Source organism: Manis pentadactyla, chromosome 1 (assembly GCF_030020395.1).
Source record: "Manis pentadactyla isolate mManPen7 chromosome 1, mManPen7.hap1, whole genome shotgun sequence".
Classification (NCBI taxonomy): Eukaryota; Metazoa; Chordata; class Mammalia; order Pholidota; family Manidae; genus Manis; species Manis pentadactyla.
The window spans coordinates 233736582-233751998 of record NC_080019.1 but is presented as its reverse complement, the minus strand read 5'-3'; the positions used below and the strand labels follow the sequence as shown (position 1 = coordinate 233751998).

General features: G+C 39.1%; 1 protein-coding gene across 26 annotated transcripts in view; it reads right to left on the bottom strand.

Moving 5' to 3' along the window:
• Nucleotides 1–15417, bottom strand: part of PBRM1 (polybromo 1) — a 105931-nt gene that overhangs the window by 26589 nt on the left and 63925 nt on the right. For all 26 annotated transcript variants that reach the window (XM_036878173.2, XM_036878175.2, XM_057486604.1 and 23 more), the window contains 4 exons: nucleotides 12278–12489; nucleotides 4950–5135; nucleotides 3431–3588; nucleotides 2556–2819 (listed from right to left, as the gene is read on the bottom strand). In XM_036878173.2, the coding sequence (XP_036734068.1) occupies nucleotides 2556–2819; nucleotides 3431–3588; nucleotides 4950–5135; nucleotides 12278–12489 (820 nt within the window). The remainder of the gene's footprint in view (nucleotides 1–2555; nucleotides 2820–3430; nucleotides 3589–4949; nucleotides 5136–12277; nucleotides 12490–15417) is intronic.

The window sequence follows — 15417 nt, the reverse complement described above, 5'->3', positions numbered from 1 at the left end:
TAAAGTCTCTATGTTTCCCACATACATTGGTAAAATGTAAAAAAAATCGTGTTCTATCCTTCTTTTCTTTTGTAACACTTGTTAAGACACTAAAATGGTCTTTAGTAGCATTTTTTTCTAAGACACTAAGAATTCAATTTTTTACAGTTTTTACATTAACAATTTTAAAATTTTATTCCTCTTAATTAAAAAAATAGTATATTTATTGGAAATAAGTCAAACATTAGAGTGCATAGAACTTAAACACAAGTCTTCTGTGATCCAGCCCTGGAGATAACCACCTGGTTTAGTGTATATAGTAGCTTTATATTCATATAGGTAAACATACATTTTTGTGTTTTTCAATAACACCATTCTGTAACATGTTAATTATTAATGTCTTTTTCCACATAACTTGGCAAAATATCCATGTTATTATATACATACCTACTTTGTTTCTTTCATTGGCTGCACGTTGCGTTGTAGGCATGTATGACAACTTACTCAATTCCTATTCACTGGCATTTGGGTTCAGCCCAGGGTTTTTGCTTTACAAAAAACACTGATGTCACCCTCGTAGAGTCCTTTGGTGTACCTATCTGAGTACTGTGCGGGAACACATTCAATGCCATGGAACTGCAGGGTCAAAGGGAAGGCCAACGACACAGGGGGTAAGAGTGCGATGCCCCACGCCCACACCAGGCTGCATGCTCATCAACTTTAGCACTCTTGCCAACCTGTTAGGCATGTATAAAACTATTAGATAAACATATTTTCTTTTTTTTTTTTTTTTGGGCTGCCTTCCTTCTATAAATGATCTATTTGGTCCTTTGCCCATTTTTCTAGTGTTACTTTTCTCCTAGTCTTCAGACTGTTTTATTAACTAATCGATGTTTTCCATCATAAATCAATAAAATGACCATTTTGTTTCTTTTATGGCTACTAGGTTTTATATCGTTCATGGAAAGGACCCATTCTGAGCTTATAAATGAATAAATGATTACAGGTAGATAAGAGTAAATGGACTTATGCTAGCACCTTTCTTTTTTTTAATGTTGACATCTTACTTTGGAATGTGAAGCGAGGGGGAGTTCAGGCGGTTTTACTTCTTTTTCCTCAAATGGCTAACAGTTTTCCAGTATCACCGTATTCCATCCTCTCCTGCTGATGTACACTACACCTTTATATTCTGGGTTTAACTGTGAAAAGACTATTCCTTCACTGACTGTCCTGAGGTAACAGCTCAGCTTTTTAAAATGTACTTTTGTTGTAAATTGTAGTAATATCTGCCAAGGGAAAACACTTGATTATTCTTTTTTGTTTTCTCCCAGTGACTGTCACATATTTATTCTAAGAGCATTTATAAGAATGCTAGAATAATTTTGTCAAGTTCCAAAAACAATTTATTCAAGTCTTTTATGTCCTTCAGTAGACAGACTCTATTCTCACGGGTTCCATATATTCTTTTTAAGGTTATTTATTAATGTATTTTGTGGTTAATGTGAATTGGGTATTGTCTTCGTATGACTTTTCTAACAGTTGCTAAAATGTATTCAACATATTAATTTTATTTTCAAAAAGTCTTATGAATTATTATATTTATGTAAGAAAGCTACTGACTTGTATATGGATTTTGCAATTTTTACTGGTTGAATTTTGTGTTTTTAAAAACTTTTAAATTAATTTCTTCCCCATTATCTGCAAAAAAAATAATCTTGTCTCTTTATTGTAAAATACAGGTAATGGTACAGCAAGTATCTCTGTCATGTTTTTAACTTTAAGGGAAATTTCTTTTAGCCTTTAAGCTTGAAATACAAATATAATTTTAAAAAATCACTTTGAGGAAATATCCTCTAAAGACATAAATAAAGACAGATACTGTATTTTATCAAATACTCACTCTTTTGATCTATTAATGTGATGAAGTTCCTGATTTTGAACAGCTCTTGCATTCCTTAAACAAATTCCTCCCTACTTGGTCATGCTTTTCTTAAATAACCAATTTAATTTCTCTTATAAAAATACTTTTCTCCCCAAGTATTTTTTGCATCAATATTCCTAAGTGAGACTGGACTGCATTTTTTTGGTCAGGTTTTGGAATCAAGATTATTTTGGCTTTAAAAAATTTCATAATGTTTTTGTCCTTTTATGTGGTTTACTTTCTCTTGACTCTACTTTGGTAATTTGTATTATCCTAGAAAATTATCCATTTTGTACAGGTTTTCAAATTTATTAAGAGAAATTTACAAGTCTTTAAATCTCTTCCACATTATGTATGTCTGAGCTTAAGTTCCTCTTTCTCTCTTTAGTAGGAATAGATGTAATTCATCTCATTGGACTTGTCAAAGGATTAGCTCTTGGATTTCCTTTTTAATTCTAGTTGTCAATTCGACTGTTCTGTCTTCTAAGTATTAATTTCTGTCCTTCCTGTATAGTTCCCTTCTTTTTGTTTGGCTAAGGTTTTCACATTGTTGTTCTTTTTCTAATTCTGATTTTGATGACTTTATTCATTTATTTTCTGTAACAGATATTCTGAAATGTGAAATTCTTTTCTGTGTGGCTGTTAATCTACATACCTTTTCCAAGTTAAGACTGTCTTCAGTTCGACTGTCCTCTGAGTTGTCTGTGTTCTTCTCGTCATCCCCTTTATCCGCATTTGCAAATACAGAGGCCACTCGGACCACAGGCAAGGGTACATCCCGAGGGACAAACCTAACTGAGCTGACGGGCATGGTCCACAGTTTAATTTTCTTAAAAGATTTTGTTTTGGCAGAATACCGTGATTCACAGACAAAAACATCCTCATCACGAAAGTTTTCTGGGCATAATTTAAAGTATTCCTGGGAAATAAAAGAATAAAATTAATTAGGTGAATTTCTGAAAACCAGTTAATCCAAAAAACAAACACATACAGCCACCAACCAGGCAGACCAAAGCTGAACTGTTAAGCCTTTCTGACAGCTGACAACAAATGGGAAATAGCTAGAGACACAGGAGTATTTCCTGGCTATAGAATGGCCTCAATTGATTAAATACAAGCCCCTTAGCTTAGCTAGCTTCCAACAGCCCCTTTGAAAATACACTAACATTTCACAGAGCTGTAATGTTCCTTAAACCTTTGAGCGTATCAGGCAGAGACAAAAAATGTACACCTTATTACTTAAAAACCACACTGACAATGTATAATGATCTCTCAGCAAATGTGCTTAGCACTGTAATGCATGCAGGCTGACTGCAGATGGCTCTGCAGTGAGGGCAGCAAATGGCCTTCCATTGCCACGTTCAGGCTGACTTCTGCCCACTCATTACACATAGTCACACTGATACAGCTTTAAAAAAATATGCAAACAGTTTAAAACAGACCTCCCAATTTTGTAAATATCGGTCTTTTGTGTTCATAAGTTTTATTCTCTTGGAATGATATGTACATTTGGGCTAATGAATCTCTTACCTTGACAAACATGACCACACATTTTCCTAGAATTTTATTAACAGGAACTTTATTGTAATAGTCACTCTTAAAAACTTCTTTTTCTAGAAATTTTCGTGTAGCCAGATGGAATGTTTCATTTGGCCGATAAAACCAACAGCCATACAACCATTTTTCACCTCAAAAACAAGAGGAGAGAGAAAATTACCATTAACAGAAAGTATACCTTCTTTGCGAAACCACTCCATTCATTCTGCCATGGTCTGAACCTACCAATGCACTTTTTAGGCCAGTTCCTTAATCTAACTATCTTAGAAGAAGTCATATTTTAAAATAATGAAGTGTAATGAGGCCCAAAACATTACCACTTTTCCCTTCATAGTAAAAGATGTGTAACAGAGTGGGGGAGGGGACCAGAGCTGCTCTAGTCCACTGGGGTCAGCACCTAAAGCTGCGTGTGCTGGTAAGGACACAGCAGTCAGGTGAAGGGATACAAAGGTATTTCACAGGATGAACAGCTGAAGGGACTGGACTCCCTGGATCATACTTCTGCCTGCTTTCGGCTTCACTAACTCCTACTCATTCTCCATGTCTCAAATTAAAGGCAGCTGTTCCAGAAGCCTTTCTGAAATGAAACTCTAAGTCAAGGCACATGTCTTTCTATTAATAATTTCTTTTTTATTTGTGATTTTTACTGAAGTTGTTTTGCCCTTAGCCTTTTGTTCTTCTGAATCTCTGCCATCCTACAGAATTTGGCTCATGGTTTTTAATAAATACCAGTGGAATGAATGGCTCTCAACTAGACTTCAAGAACCTGCATTTCTTTTGATTCAACTGTGCCACTGCCCAACACGCTAGATCCTATGTTTTTCATATAACAGATGCTTAATTATATTACTGATACACTGTGGAACAACTCATGTTGGAAGGCACAAGACATCTTAGTTACCATTTTCTTCCCTGAGGACCAAGGATTAATAAAGTGGCTGCATTTTTTGTTGTCGAACTTTTTTTTTTTGGTATCATTCATATACAATCACATGAGCAACACTGTGGTTACTAGATTCCCCCCATTATCAAGTCCCCACCACACACCTCATTACAGTAACTGTCCATCAGCGTAGTAAGATGCTATAGAGTCACTACTTGTCTTCTCTGAGGCTATACTGCCTTCCCTGTGGGCCCCCCCACCCCCTACATTATGTGTGCTAATCGTAATGCCCCTTATTCCCCTTATCCCTCTCTTCCCACCCACCCTCCGTAGTCCTTTTCCCTTTGGTAACTGTTAGTCCATTCTTGGGTTCTGTGAGTCTGCTGCTGTTTCATTCCTTCAGTTTTTGCTTTGTTCTTATGCTCCACAGATGAGTGAAATCATTTGATACTTGTGTTTCTCCACCTGGCTTATTTCACTGAGCATAATATGCTCTAGCTCCACCCATGTTGTTGCAAATGGTAGGATTTGTTTTCTTATGGCTGAATAACATTCCATTGTGTATATGTACCACATCTTCTTTATCCCTTCGATTTAAAACAAACTTACCAGCAGCATCTTCCCACAGTCTCTCAATACAGACTATATGTGGTTGTAGGCTGGCCTCTGCGGGCTCCACATAGACGTAATCCCCAACATGGTACATGCTGTTCCTGAAGCTGCAGTCCTGGCTGTATGTGCGATGTAAGCCTGAGAGGCCTGTAGCACACGAGGGATCTTCACTCTTCTCAGCTTCTTGGGTAAAAAAGAGAAAAAGGTCCTTGTGAAAAGTGGGTTGGGATAAGATGTATGATTCAAACAATACCTACGAATATTTTAAATTCTTTTCTAGACATTCAAAGTCAGGGTTCAGGACAACCAGTATGATATCCACATTCCCAATAGCTTCTACTCAAAACTGCCTTTGCGAATTGCAATCAAATGCCATTAATTTAAATAAATACATAAATAAACTTAGGAGCTCATAAATAAAAATAATCACTTTAATAATACATGCTCACTACAGTCATTCTGGATGATATAGAAAGGTATAAAGAAGAAAACTGGTCACTTGTAAATCATGTAATCTCAGAGACAATCTCCTAAGTACTTTGTCTCCATCTTAATACCTCTGAAAAAAAATTTCCCCTAACAGTTATTACATGGATATGTCACAATCAGTGGAGTTTCAGAGTTGAGGAAATACGGAGTATGTATACTGTACAATACAATGTAAGCTATATTTGTATACACTTAATATATCATGAACCCTTCCTGAGATTAATGCTTTTCAAAGAAACTTTTATTTTTGTTGAATAAGACTTTTTAATGGCTTCCATACAAGCCATTATCACAAATACCATAGGTGTTTTTTTGGTTTTTTTTTTTTTAGTATTATGCTTTGCCCACATCTTTGATTACTTCCTTAGGATAATTTTCCATAAATGGAACAGCTGGAAACAAGCATTTTAGATGCTTTTTCCAAGCCGACCCCAAAAGTCTATACAGCAAGGGGACCCTCCTTTTCCTTTCTCCATTTCCTAACACTGGTTGTTATAATTTTTTAAAGTTTTGCCAATTTTGGTGGAAAATGTTATCTATATTAATCAAATGAAACCTGGGATATATGCAGCAGGCTCACATGGTTCTTGGGAATTTTACACCAGCAGAACACTGCTCACTGGTCTGGAAGGGATAGAGCACAAACTGAAAGCAAGCCGTTAAGCTCCCTGAATCCCAGAGACAGGAAGCAGGCTGATAAAAAAACTCAGCTGCAAATATGTGCTACCTTTCATGAAAAAGGATGATCCAGAGGGCAGGGTTTTGGGCCACAGAGGACAATTTTCAGGCCTTAAAACCTAATGAAACTCAATGGAGCTGGATTTCAGAATTGCTTAGAATTGATGACTCTTTTTTTGTCCATCTCTCCCTTTGTGAGTGGGCACGTCTGTTATCCTATGCATGTCCCATCACTACAGCACAGGAGCACAAAGCCCGTTTTCCGGTTTCACAGCTGCACAGGTGGAAAGGAACTGTGTCCCAGGATGGGTCACCCACACACCTATTTTAGATGATTTAAATGATGAGATTCAGGACTTTTGACCTGATGATATTTAGATGAGATTCTGGTACCTGGTAGAGGGGTGTTACTGTAACAGACACCTAAAAAATATGGAAGTGACCTGGGAATTGGGTAGTAAGCAGAGACTGGAAGAATTCTGAGGAGCAAGGCAGAAAAAGCCTAGGTTGCCTTCAGCAGACTGTTGGCAGAGAAACGGATATTGATGGCTCAGCAGCTGAAGGTTCAGAAGGAATGAAGGACGTGCCACTAGCAAGTGGCAGGAGGGGACCCTTGCTGTAAGTGACAGAAGCTCAGCAGGACTGTGTCCTGCCACTCTTTGGATTTTGGGCCTCGGGGTTCATCTTTGTTGTTATTCTACTTCCTTAAAGATTTTGTAAACTTATCCTCTAATTCTTCTCAAAGTCTTTCCTTTTTTCTTTCTTTTTTTTTTTTTTTACGGAGAGCAGATAGTATTTTTTTTTCAGGAGAGCAAGGCAGAGGCTTTAATTTAGAGAGAAAGTGAGAGGACAGAGCTCCTGGCTCAGGCCAGGAAGGGACAAGAGAGTCCCTAGTCTTTCCTTTCTTTACCTAAAAAAAAGTTTTATTAAATGAATTCGACACATAACATTGTATAGATTTAAGGTGTGCTAAGTGTTACTTTGACACATTTTATATATTGTTGCCAATGCAGCGACACTTATCCCATACATCACTGCGGCCACCGCTGTGCCCACACACACTGTACTGCCGGTTAGAGCTCTACAGCTTATTTACTGCCTGTTGTGAGTTTGTACCACAGACACTATCAATCTTATCCCCCATCCTTCTGCTATCATTTTTTAACAGCTTTATTGAGACACAATTCACACACCATGTGATTCACTTATTTAAAGTGCACAACTCCATGGTTTTTGGTATGTTTTAAAAATTATATCATAAAATTTGCCATTTTTGACCATTTTTAAATGTATGATTCAGTGGCATTAATTACATCCACATTGTTGTGCACCCATAACCACTGTCTTATTTCCAAAACTTTACCTTTACTCCAAACAGAAACTGTCACCATTGAGCAGTAACTCCTCTTCTCTCCACACTCCCCACCCCCCCACCCCTGGTCACCTCTAATCTACTTTCTGTCTCTATGAATTCGCAGTTCTAGGTACTTCATGTAAGTGGCATCACACAACACCTGTCCTCTGGTGTGTGGCCTACTTCAGCTAGCAGTTTCCAAGGCTCATCTATCTACAGCAGGCGCCAGAACTTCACTCCTTTCTATGGCTGAATAATAGTCTATTGTATGTATATACCCCATTTTGTTTTATCTATTCACCTGTAGATGGACACCTGGGTTGTGTCTGCCTTTTGGCTGTTACATGAGTTCTGGAGTCCTGCTTTCTTTCTGTCCCTTTGCACACTGGCTCATGAGCAGAACTAGTGATCATTTGGTAATTCAATGTGTAGCCATTCAAGGTACTGCCAAACTATCTTCCACAGTGGCTGCACTTTACATTCCCACCAGTAATGCATGAAGGTTCCAATTTCTCTATATCTTCAACACTTATTATTTACCCTCACCCTTTTATTTTTATAACAGTCATCCGAAAGGGTATGAAATATTTCACCGTAGTTTGATTTGCATTTCCCTGATTAATGACATTGAGCACTTTTTCATGTGCTTATGGTCATTTGTATAATTCCTTTGTCAATATGTCTAGTCAAATCCTCTGCCCATTTTTGAATTGTGTCATTTTGTTGTTGATTTCTTTATGTATTCTGGATACTAGATCTTCATCAGATACATATGATTTCTCAATATTTTCTCTCATTCTCTGGGTTTGCCATATTTTTAACTTCCAGGAAATTTTCTGTTTTGTGAATGTCCATTTATTTATGGCCTTCTGCTCATGTTTTATGGATGCAGACAATTGTCATCTCTGAATGTCTAAATTCCAGTTTTGTTGATTTTCTTTTAAAACTTTTCTCCTGCTGTCTTCACTTGTTTTGTTTCCTCCAAGGTCCAAATTTTCTTTTTGTTTGTTTTCTGTCTTACATCTTAAGACATTTTCCTTAAATATTTGGTCCTATTTAAGTAAATACCTGCCCCTATTTAAAAGTGAAATGCTAAAAAAAAGCTGAGTAGAAGCTCTTTATGCATGCAGAGATGCAAGGACTTCCTTGGGGGCCTCCAGATGTTATTATCTTTAATTTTTCCCCATTGCCTGGGGGCCATTACTCAAGAGAAAAGGCTCCTGTCTCGGAACTACAAGCCTGACTGGTAGCACAGGAGTGCACAGGGCCAGGGGGTTCGCACTCTCCATTGGAAATCCTGCCACAACCTCCTCCCTCTTCAGAGTAGACCTCCTCTTCCCCACAGTCTCCTGGTGTCTCTGCCTCTAGACTCTAGGAGAAACAGCCACAGAGGAAGGGCTGGAGAGAGCATATGGAGGTCCAGGTCCAACTCCTTTAAATTTAGACTTAACTGATCCTGTTTTCAGCCCCATGTGGACCCCCATTGTTGTAAATACCTAACATTCTATTCCCTGCGCAGTTCTAGACAGGAATGAACACTCATCACATCTGTCCATTTTCTAGCTTCCAAATATTAATTGCCATTGTCTCCCATTCATTGTTTCCGTTTCTTTTTTTGAGGGAGGGGAATGCTTTTGCATTTATGTGTTTTATTTTAAAATCCTCTTTCCATCCTTTCAGAGGTATTCTGGGAAGGAGCAGCAACAGGCATTTGCATATCATCTGAAAGTCCTTTCCCTTGTACCTTTGCTTATTTAACCCTCCCTCTGTGAGCAGTGAGCTCTGGCACTTAATATAAAAACAAGTGGTGTGAGGCCCTCTAGTTTCCCTTAATATCCATCAATTATTGAGAAACCTCTTATGGCTTAAAAACAGAAAGGGTGAGTGACAAACACGACCACTATCCTACCTTCCGGTGCTGTGCTGTCTGTTGACATTCCTAAAGTAAGCTGCCAAGGGTGATCTGAAGCAGATGTGTTCTCTCCTAGCTGCAACCAACCAACCAGAGTAGCCCTGGGGGGCCCCTGCTTCTAGCACCCCCCTCAGTGCTTCCCATGCTCACTTCACGGTCTACGGCAAAGCATCACTTCTCGGCTACTTTAACCACATTGCTGGGAAACGTGGGCTCTGAGTTAGTGTAAGAAAAGGGCATTCACAGGGCTGCTGTGGGCGCCTCGGAGAGCGGCTCTGGCACAGGGCTGCCTTTCCTGCAGTCAGCAGTGGCCCGCAGCTCATGAGGCTGGCACCACTGTAACAGATGACGTGCTCACATGTCGCTGATCCAGAAGTTCCTGTTGCCCCACTCATTACAGCCGAGGGCTTGGAGCTGCAACCCCCAGACTTAGGTGTGTGTCAGAACCACCCACAGGACTTGTTAAAACAGACTGCTGGCTCTCACCCTCAGTGTTTCTGCGCTGGCTCGTCTGGAGCGGGACAGAGCATCTGGGTTTCTCACCAGTTCTCAGGCAGTGATGCTGCCTGCCCACAGGCCACACTTTGAGAACCGACATAGAGTAAATCAAGGGGCAGAAGTCACTAATTTTGTATTGCCAAGGAAAGCGTCAGCTAAGTTAAAAAAAATTCCCTGTATACAAGATTGTGTCACTAGAAACATGGGTGGTTCCAAATGTCACACCCGGTATCACACTGGCGTTTCCTGTTTTATCTTTCACTGCTTTCTGTTCTGATCTTTATTATTTCCTCTACTTACTTCAGGTTTGATTTAATCTTCTTTCTCTTTTTGAGGTGGCAGCATTGATTTAGTTCAGATTTTTTTCTAATATATGTGTTTAAAGCTATAAATTTCCTTCTAATAACCATATTAGCTATATCCCATATGTTTTAATAATATGTTGTGTTTTCATTTTCATTCAGTTCAAGATTTTTCTAATTGCCCCCGTGATGTCTTCTTTGACCCACTGGTTATTTAGAAGTGTACTGCTTAACTTCCAAATATTTTGGGATCTTCCAGATTTCTTTCTGTTCATTTCTTCCCCAATCCTGTTGTGTTCAGAGAACAAACTTGGTATGATATCATCCTTTTCCGTTTTTCAAACTTGTTTTATGACCTAGCATATGGCCCATCCTGATAATGCTCCACATGCACTTGACATGAACGCATTATTCTGCAGTCACTGGGTGCAGCATTTTACGTATGTCAGTTCAGTCAGGCAGGCTGATGATCCTTGTCTGAGTCAGCTTGGCTGCTCTGAGAAAGGCTAGGTGGCTTAAACAACAAAATACTCATTTCCTACAGTTATGGAGGTGGAGAAGTCTATGATCACGGGGCCCACAGACCTAGAGTCTGGTGAGGGCCCATGTTCTGGTTCACGGACAGCTGTCAACTGGCTGTGCGTCTTCTTATAATGGGGCTGTGGTATCACCCCATCCCAGTGTGGTAGCCCCACTCCCAGGTCCACATCCAAACCCATTACTTCTAAATACCAGCCCACTGGAGATTAGGTTACAATGGGAGTTCTGGGGGACACATTCAGTCCATAGCAATGCTACTCAAGTCTTGCAAATTTTTGCTGATTTTTATCTAGTTCATCTTTGAGTTGCTGAGAAAGGAGTACTGAGACAATAATGGTTGAATTATTTCTCTTCTCAATTCGGTCAGTTTTTGCTTCATGCATTTTGTGACTTCATTGTTAGGTGCATATATTTATAAATATTGTATGTTCCCAATGTCTTGACCCTTTTAACATTATGAGATGTCTCTCTTCATTTCTAAGTAATATTTCTTCTCTTAAAGTCTATTTGTCTGAATTAATACAGCTACTCTAGCTCCAACAGGGCTACTATTTGCATGGCATCTTTTCTCTTCCTTTTCCTTTCAACCCATTTACGTCTTTGAATTTAAAATGAGTCTCTTCTAGACAGCATATAGTTGGATCTTTTTAAAAACAGACTCATAATCTATGCATTTAATTGGAACATTCAGTCTGTTTGTAGTCTGTTTGTAGTATGTAATGTAATTATTGATATGACTGACTTCAAGCCTACCTTTTTGCTGTTTGTTTCTTATGTCTTTTTGTTCCTCTTTTCCTCCTTTACTGCCTTCTTTAGTGTTAAGCAAGTATTTTTGGTGTATCATTTTAGTTCCTGTGTTGGCTTCTTTTTTTGCTATTTGTTTTTAGTGGCATTACAATATGCATTTTATTATTTTATTTATTTATTTTACAATACGCATTTTAACTCATTACCATCTACTTCAGGTTAATACTGACTTAATTTCATTAAATGTTGCAACTTTGTGCTAATGTATCTCCATTCTTATGAGCTATTACTGTCACATATATTACTTCTATAAATGTTATAAACCTAAAAATGGTGTAATTATTCCTTCAAACAATCTAATGTTTTTTAAAGAATTTAGGAGAAGAAAAGTGAAAAACGTACACAATGTTTCATGTTTTACCATGTCCATACTTTTCCGTCCACACGAGGAAAGCTATGCTACTGAACCAGGGCAAGAACTGGGTGGGCGCACCGCAGCAATGCTTTCTAGCCCCAGCTGGGCCCAAGGTTTTTTTCTACCAATTTCATTAGGAAGTATTAAGCCCTCACACTTGTGAATTAGTTGACTCTGTTCCCGAAATACTAGGATAACAGCTGTGTCAATGTAAATTCCAAACTTATCCAGTTTGGTGAACAAGTGGATAATGATAAAAACATTTCCATCTTACCATGTGTATTCTCGAAGAGTCAACACACTGTGTCTTCATTTACGCAAATGGGACTCTTCCACAGCTAGGACAGATTATAATATTTCTTCCTATTTAACAAATGAAAAGAAACCAACCTCTTTTTTCTTCTTCTCGTTTTAGTTTATCTTCCTCTATTTCTTTTGGTAATTTTTCCTTTTTCTCTTTCTCCACATCATTATGTAAATGTTTCGTGGTATAGCTGAGTGCTGGTGAAAGAAGGATCTCTCCATTTTTGCATAGTTCATCACGAATTTTGATAAAAAACTGCTGAAGTTCTACTGCATCCTCATATATTTCAGAATCTGTCCTGTAACGGCATCAAGAGTATCACTGACACACAAGATGCTTCTTTTAAACCCCTTATTATAGGTTAAATTTAAGTAAGTGCTTCGTTGATATGTGAGTTGACATAACAGTACTTCTGTACAGTTCTCAGAAGGGTATCCCCCGAGGTCTGTTAGCACAGAACTGGAAGCACCCTTTCACCTTGGTGAGCCTCATGCCCACCAGTTTCCTCTTCTGAAAGGCTCCCTCCTTACACGGCTCATGTAAAAGCAAAGGCCTCATGCAGTTCCCTGAGGAGAAACACTGCCACATGCGCCAGCTGATTCTGGCAACAGAAGGGGGCTGCCAGAATCAAACACTTACACTAAGGATCCTCACATGTGCAACACTTACTTGCATCTAATCTTCGGATTAATTTTTACCTTCTCTTAATTGAAGAACCAACACATTATATAAAGCATTAACAAAAGATGCAAGCCATGTCCACTTTCTTTTTTTTGGATCTATATCATGGTTGCCTGCGCTGGCATTTGAACCTAAACTGCAAAGTCGTGAGGGTATCCATTAACGGTTACAGGCCTCAGAGTCAGTGTTCATTACAGTTTTCCAGAAATAACTACATAATTCCAGAAACTAGCAGAGATACCATATTAAAAGATGGCAAAAATTTATGTCTCATATTGAAAACTTTTTAAAGATTACTCCTTTATAAAGAACTACTCTTTCCTCCTCTCATTTACCTCCTTTAGAAAATGAGAGGACTAGGCAAAGTGAACTTCAGAATTTAGACTGGAAGAAATTTTATTGCCATCTCTAATCCTCTAATCCACTGGGGTCTGAGAAGGCTTAAATATCATTCCACTAATTATCCATACCAGGGTCTGAAAAATCATTCACAAAGGTAACCACAAAGTCTTGGCAGCAGTTATGGGGACATTCTGGTCAGGGGAGTGTGGCAGATGTGGCAGAACCAGACAGCTGCATGCTGACACACGCCACTAGAGCATCAAACTCAAGACTCCAGAATGCCTCTCCTTATCGGCAGAGATGAACTGGCAATCTAAAAACACTGCCAGTAACACCCTCAGCGGATGTTTCTGGAAAGCTTTTAAAAATCTTCTTAGGTGCTAATATTTATAGGAAAGCAATAAAAATAAAACTGGCCAAGGGAAGAAACATCTATGCCAGTGTTTTGATGCCTGTTTTCTGAATAGAGATATCTGAAGACTGTTCACTTGAAATTAAAATTCATTTCATAATAGCTTAAAATTTAAGTACAAATTAGAAGTGAAAACACATCTGACATATTCTTCTGTTCTGTTTATTTAAACAAAGTAATATGAAGAATGTGTAATCTAAGCAGCTGGGTGTTCCCTGTACATGCAAGAACAAAAACTGAAGATGGGAAAATAAATAACTGTTACCCCCCTTAACTGGTGGGTAATTTTATACAGACATTTAGTAGAAGGAAGTAAGATTATAGGAGACTTTTAGTGCTTCCTTTTCCCTGTCTTTTCATGGGTCCTCTTACCTGCTAGGGCATTAGAGGACTTAATCCCGGAACACAGCCAGCAGATTAGGAAAACCAGCAGCTAACTGGCATGAGTTAGTGCTGTGCTGTCACTGAATATTGATGATGGGCAGACCACTGTCACCTGTGTGAACTTTTCTATGCCTCACTATTCAGATTCCTTTTACTTGCAGGGTGTGAAGTCCTGGGTGATGCTGGGTAGCAGCAGTGGGTAGAGGTGAGTGTGAAGCATGAAAACTGTTGACAGATCATCATGGAAATCTGCATGTTGACTCATTACACTCACAAGCTTGGTATTTCAGGGGTGTCTATCTTCATTACTGGAGATACAGCAGATAAAGCCATGGTTTCTCATTCATTGAACTGATGCATCTCCACCTCAGCAGCATGGGGTTATTCTTAGGTACTGTAAGCAGCCACACAACAACTTTCATCACAAAGATAAGAAAGCCTTCCCTTAAGCAACCTAAGTGTCCATCAGTAGATGAATGGATAAAGAAGATGTAGTACATATGCACAATGGAATACTATTCAGCCATAAGAAAGAAACAAATCCTATCATTTGCAACAACATGGATGGAGCTAGAGGGTATTATGCTTAGTGAAATAAGCCAGGAGGAGAAAGACAAGTACCAAATGATTTCCCTCATTTGTGGAGTGTAACAACGAAGCAAAACTGACGGAACAAAATAGCAAAAGACTCACAGACTCCAAGAAGGGACTAGCGGTTACCAAAGGGGAGGGGTGGGGGAGGGCGGGTGGGGAGGGTGGAGAAGGGGATTGAGGGGTATTATGATTAGTACACATGGTGTGGGGTGGGGTCATGGGGAAGACAGTGTAGCACAGAGAAGACAAGTAGTGACTCTGTGGCATCTTACTACACTGATGGACAATGACCTCAATGGGGCATGGGGGAGGCTCGATAATATGGGTGAATGTAGTAACCACATTGTTTTTTCATGTGAAGCCTTCATAAGAGTGCATATCAATGACATCTTAATAAAAGAAAGAAAGGCTTCCCTTATGTTTTGCAACAAAGTTCTGGACAGGACAGTGAAAGTGACCTCTATCTCATATAAAGGCACTTTGGACTCTGCCTCCCAGGCCTCAAAGGCAAAAACCAATCCTGTCAACTCTAGCGCAGAGCTCCTTCTCTACCACCTTTACAAATATCAAGTTGTTATATGTTGTCTCATGCCTGGAATTGTTTTTCCCCAAGCAGAGGTCCATCCCAACCACCAGACCTCCAGCTCAGGTCTCACATCCACAGCTGTGCCCCATGACTGGTGTCTTGGTGACTAGCTCAGCAGCAGCCCTCTGCCGTGGAGAACAAGATGAGCTACCACACTGACTAGCTGTGGGGCTCTGGGTGCTTCATATGCAGACTGGGAAGATGATCACTTCCCTAAAATGCCTATT